This window comes from Rhincodon typus, chromosome 34 (assembly GCF_021869965.1).
Source record: "Rhincodon typus isolate 14 chromosome 34, sRhiTyp1.1, whole genome shotgun sequence".
In the NCBI taxonomy this organism is placed as follows: Eukaryota; Metazoa; Chordata; class Chondrichthyes; order Orectolobiformes; family Rhincodontidae; genus Rhincodon; species Rhincodon typus.
The window spans coordinates 6,501,863-6,507,667 of record NC_063365.1 but is presented as its reverse complement, the minus strand read 5'-3'; the positions used below and the strand labels follow the sequence as shown (position 1 = coordinate 6,507,667).

Here is a 5,805-nt window from a genome sequence, read left to right as displayed (position 1 = left end):
ACCGCATCCCAAAACCAGTCCAGCTCGTCCCTGCCTCCCTAACCTGTTCTTCCTCCCACCTATCCCCTCCTCCCACCTCAAGCCGCACCTCCATCTCCTACCGACCAACCTCATCCCGCCCCCTTGACCTGTCCGTCCTCCCTGGACTGACCTATCCCCTTCCTAACTCCCTACCTACACTCACCTTTACTGGCTCCATCCCCGCCTCTTCGACCTGTTTGTTTCCTCTCCACCTATCCTCTCCTCTATCCCTCTTCTATCCGCCTCCCACTCTCTCCCTATTTATTTCAGAACACCCCTCCCCTCCCCCTTTTCTGATGAAGGGTCTAGGCCCGAAACGTCAGCCTCTCTGCTCCTATGATGCTGCTTGGCCTGCTGTGTTCATCCAGCCCTGCACCTTGTTGTCTCACAAAGTCTGTGACTCTGATTGAATTGTTGTTCCTTCTAATGCTTCGCAGTTCTGAACGTAAAGGCTTTTACAGCACTATCAATTTTGTTTTGTTCTCAGAAGTACGGTCCCTGTCCTATTGTCCTCATGACATGGTTACCATGACAATACGTGCCCATCCTGTTTCCCAGGCCTCTATCTTCCCTGTCATTGTACAGTGACCAAGAGATCTGAAGGTACCAACCCAAGGCTACTATTTCAAATCTACCTCCCCTGTACTGAAGTGTGCCTGGCCACTATAAGTTCAGTCCAATGTATTTTTTTAATGTTTCTAAGGTACAGCTTGATTCCATCATCACTCACCCTTCCTCTGCCCCTTCCCCACCAGTTTTCTGCCTCCTCTTCTGATGCCAATGTCTCATGTAAGGGTACAGGTCCGTGGTAACAGTTATCTCCTCTACCTCACTCTTCATGCACAAGCATGCACGATCAGCGCCAGTGGGTTTTCCAACTTTAATGTGGGTCCACCTGTAGCACACGGACTGCAGCGGTTCAAGAAGGCAGCTCACCACCAGCTTCTCCAAGGCAACTAGGGATGGGCAATAAATGCTGATGATGGAATCAGGCTGTAACCTACGAACATTAAAAAAATACACTGGACTGAACTTAGAGTGGCCAGGCACATTTCAGTACAGGGGAGGTAGATTTGAAATTTGGCAGGTTAAGCCAAATGTTGCCCTCATCCCTTAAAAGATCTGCATTTACACAGTGCCTTCCGTAATCTCAGGCCACCTAAAGCTTCTTGTGGCCCATTCATTGCTTTATGTGAAGTGGAGTCAAGTGATGTAGGAAATGCAGCTGCCAGTGTCTGCTCCTTTAGCCAATGATCAGATAATCTGGTTTCTGAGAGAGTCACTGAAGAATAAAGATTGACCAGGAAACCAGAGATAGCTTTCCCACTCTGCTTCAACACAGTGTCATTGGGATCATTTGTATTTATTTGTGAATGCAGGCAAGTGTCTGAAAGACAGCACTTCCAACAGTGGAGCACCCCTCAGTCCTGCACTATGCTAAAACCTCGAAAAGGGATAACCTTCAGAGACCAATGAGTGCATACTACCAGCTGAGACCTCCTTCCTCATCTGGTTCTAACCTTCCCTCCATTCCCGCTACCTTCAGCGAGAGGATTTGTTTTACCTGCCTCAACTGGTGGGTATTGAATTCAACTGTAACACCCTTCCTGTTGCCATAGTGATAATCAGTTAACTTGGCACAGGTGTATGTTCCAACACACAGCCTTCAGTTTCCCTGTGATTGAACTACTCAGAGGTCTTCCCAGCCTGGATCTGGAGTGAAAAGAGGCTGACATTATCTGTGAGTGTAAACCCCCTTCAAGCAATTAAATGGATTAATTTTTGCTTCAGTACATTCCATATGGCAGGGATTACATCGAACGGTCACTGCTCACAAGATCTGAAGTGATTCATTAAACTTGTTTTCTTTGAATCAGAGATAGTAGGAACTGCAGATGCTGGAGAATCCGAGACAACAAGGTGCAGGGCTGGATGAACACAGCAGGCCAAGCAGCATCATAGGAGCAGAGAGGCTGACGTTTCGGGCCTAGACCCTTCATCACTTATTCACCCTTATTCACCCTTATTCACTTGCGGGATGTGGGCGTCGCAGGCTGGGCCAGCATTTATTGCCCGTCCCTAGTTGCCCTGGAGAAAGTGGTGGTGAGCTGCCTTCATGAATTGCTGCAGTCCATGTGCTGCAGGTTGATCCACAATGCCCTTAGGGAGGGAATTCTAGGGTTTTGACCCAGCGACACTGAAGGAACGGCAATACGCTTCCAAGGCAGGATGGTGAGTGGTTTGGAGGTTTTGGTATTCCCATGTGTCTGTTGCTCTGGTCCTGTTAGAAGGTAGTGGTTGTGGAATTGGAAGGTTCACTATTTCAATTTATAGCTTTCTCTTTGCCAATAACATTCAAGCATCATGCCTATAAATGAAAACTGCTGTTCATAGATCAGTGACTGGAAGAGCAGGCTGTGAGTGAGGGGATTATCTAAGAGCAGGCAACAAAACTTGGCCATTAAGCCTCCAAAAGACTACATTGATCAACTTGTCAGCTCATTGTTCCTGTGGGGATTTGCATAACATTCCCCAGGACAGTTTCTACCCAAGGCTTTCTGTCTTGGAGATACGTTCCCTTTACCATGCCTTAAACAAGTTATTGCAGTCCTGGAAGCTAGATGAAAATCATAGATTCATATTCCTACAACAGAAACATGCCCTTGTGGAGTTACATCATACTAGAGGATTATAACCTAACCCACCCCTCAGACAACGCACAACATGAGAACATGGAAACATAAGAAATAACAGAAGACCATTCAGTCCTCGAGCCTTCTCCATTATTCCTCTAGATCATGGCTGCCCACTATGGGCTGGAGTATGCCCAATTCTACAGTGGATGTAAAGCTCCCAGAGACTGAGCACAATTTACTTCAGTGATGCCCCACCTGTTACTGCATCTTTGAAAGATGGAAGACCGTGAAATGAGCAGGGGTACAGGGATAGGGGGAAAAGGCAGAAGGTTGGCAGTAGAGTGATAGAATCATTGCAAACATGTTGGACCAAATGTTCTCTCTCTGTGATGATTCTGAATCTAGACACAATGCAAGCCATTAGCTAGGATCATTGTACACCACTCAGCAAACCTGACTGTCTGCAGTACAAACAGCAGAGGTTCTGTCGATACAGACTCTCAAACCAAACCAAGGAAGGAACAATTTGCCCACTCCAACTCGTGGCACTTTCCAAACGACCACAGCCAAGTTTCCAAAGCTGGCTTTGAGTTGTTACAACACAAGCGACGCAGGGCAGCAATCTTTGGTGCAAACTCAGAACAAAGTAGGAGAGTTTTTTTTTAGAAAAGTGAAACAGCTGGCAGAAAGAGTCAGGTGCTTCGAATTGAATGGGATGGCCTGACTCTTTCCCACATCCCCAATCCCATCCATTCAGAACACTTGAAATGATGTGTGGGATTCCCAAATCCACAGACACTGGCTACAATCAAGGCTTTGCTAAACAATATTATTCTGGTATAATGCCACTTGTAGGAACCAACGTTAACCCCTTACAAGCCTGAATCAACAAGAATGAGCCCTGGAGAACATCTGACATTCCCTTTAATGTTAGATTGGTGTGAGAGATAGGAGGGATTAACCATCGAGTGTCAGCAATAGTCTCTGCCTTTACATAAAAAATCGTTTGAGATTAAACACAATTGTCTTAAGTTTCTATGAGATGGAGTGTCTTTAAGAGATAAAGACAAAACAAACATCAAGAAATGAATTTCAGAAATCAATGTCAGCATTTAAATAGCATCCCAAGAAAAGGGTTAAGTCAAATTTCGGGGGCAGACTCCATTTAGTCACCACATAAAAACGTACACACGATTCTCAACAGCAGCATTTAAAAGGCACGACTACATCTCCTGAATTGCTTCTCATGAAGTCTCTAAAGTCATTGAGAAGGGGGAAAGACAGGTCAGAGCTGGGGATCCCAGAATCGTCCCCCTCTCTGGGGACTCAGATTTTAGTTTTGAAGATGAGCGCTGGCAGGTGATGATTTGGACTCTCAGAATGGCAGAGAAAAAGAAAGGAAAACAGCGAAGACAAAAGTTTGATTTCAACCTAAAAAGAAAGGAGAAGGAGCGAGAGGGAAGTGGGATGGAGGGAGGGAGCAGGAGGTAAGAGGGAGTGGGCTCAGGAATGAGAGGAATTGGTGCTTACACTGTCCAGGTTCCCGCGATGGACACCACACTGGTCAGCAGAGGTAATAAAAACCAGCAGTTCATGTTGGTTCCGGGCAACACAGGCGGAGGCACACACGATCACCCCCTCCTCAGGCAGAAGCATCGGAGGGGGACTAACTGACAGCAAGGAATCCCTCTCCAGCCGCGGTCAGCCACAGCTGGGACACACACACACACACACACACACAGACAGAAACGATCCACTCTTTAAAAGCAAGCACACACCCTAAAGTGCAACTAGACTGAGTCAGGAGGAAGTTACATCTGCCTCGCTCCTCTCTTTCTCTCACTCCCTCTCTCTCTTTTTAAATGCAATATTGCTTTGCAGACACTGGATTCCAAGGCTGCAAATCGTCCTCGCTATATCTAGACCCACACATTGCCACTGATATTCTAGGGCTCATACAAAGCTGAGATGTTTTTTTAAAGGGACAGTGCTGCAGGAATTAATGACTAGACAAGAGTGTCCTGTTTAAAGGGGCTGCCATCACAATCCAGATATTCTTGCCCCTCACACGCATGCAGATCGGTTGACATCACTGCTGGGAAGTTTCCTCTGTTAAGTAACTGTCCCATCAGCTTCCCCACCCTTGCTGCCCATCGCCAGGGTCAATGTGACTGGAAACAACAACACATATTGCTGGAGAAACTCGGCAGGTATGGCAGCATCTGTGGAGAGAGAGAGAGAAAGCAGAGACAACGTTTTGGGTACAGTGACTCTTCATCAGATTCTCATCATTATAACCAGAGCCTCCTGCTGCCCCACTCTTCACTGTTGATGTGCAAGCCTGGAATATGGACCATAAACAGTCTATTTGACTGAAATCCTTAACCCATTTCCACAGGAGTCACTCCAGCCTTGCAGATTCTCAGGTCTAAATAGAAGGAACCTGCATTAGCATAGCACCTGTTACAGCCCATGTCCCATACCTTATACTTCATAGTGAAGCACTTGTCTTTAGAAAAAAAAAGTCACCATTGTTGTGACAGCAGCTGTTTGGTGCACCACAAGCCTTAACGTCATCATGGCCAAAGAATAAACATTGACCACTCATCAACTTCCTGGATCCTTTTACGAATAGTTTTAAACATTAAAATGTGTGCGTGGGGTGGGGCACGGTATCCTTTCTGCCAGACAACTGACAGAACTTTGGTTTGATATGTTATCCAGATCTAACATCACTCTGTCCCCAGTGACTGACCTCAGCCCTCTCCATGACAACAGTCTAAGATGAAGAAATCAATCTGTTTGAAAAATGTGACCTCATATCCGCACCATCACCAAGACCACTTTCTGCACCTCACCAAATTTAGCCAACTTTGCCTCCATCTCTGCTGAAGTCCATCTCAGCTGAGACCCTATCTTTGCTCCCTTGAAACTGGTTTAATCCAGCACTCCTGGGGCAGCATGGTGGTTAGCACTGCTGCCTCACAGCGCTAGGAACCCAGTTTGATTCCGCCCTCTGGCGATGGTGTGGAGTTTGCACATTCTCCCCATGTCATATGGGTTTCCTCCAGGTGCTCTGATTTCCTCCCACAGTCCAATGATGTACAGGTTAGGGGATTGGCCATGCTAAATTGCCCATAATGTCCTG

At 46.6% G+C, this 5,805-nt stretch overlaps 1 protein-coding gene across 1 annotated transcript in view; it reads right to left on the bottom strand.

Annotated features, from left to right (window-relative positions):
- si:dkey-228d14.5 (uncharacterized protein LOC796266 homolog) overlaps positions 1-4,475 on the bottom strand; it is a 63,788-nt gene extending 59,313 nt beyond the window's left edge. Inside the window, exon 1 of the mRNA XM_020520426.2 lies at positions 4,188-4,475. Coding sequence (XP_020376015.2) covers positions 4,188-4,252 — 65 coding nt within the window. The 5' untranslated portion in view covers positions 4,253-4,475. The remainder of the gene's footprint in view (positions 1-4,187) is intronic.
- Between the last annotated feature and the right edge of the window lie 1,330 nt (positions 4,476-5,805).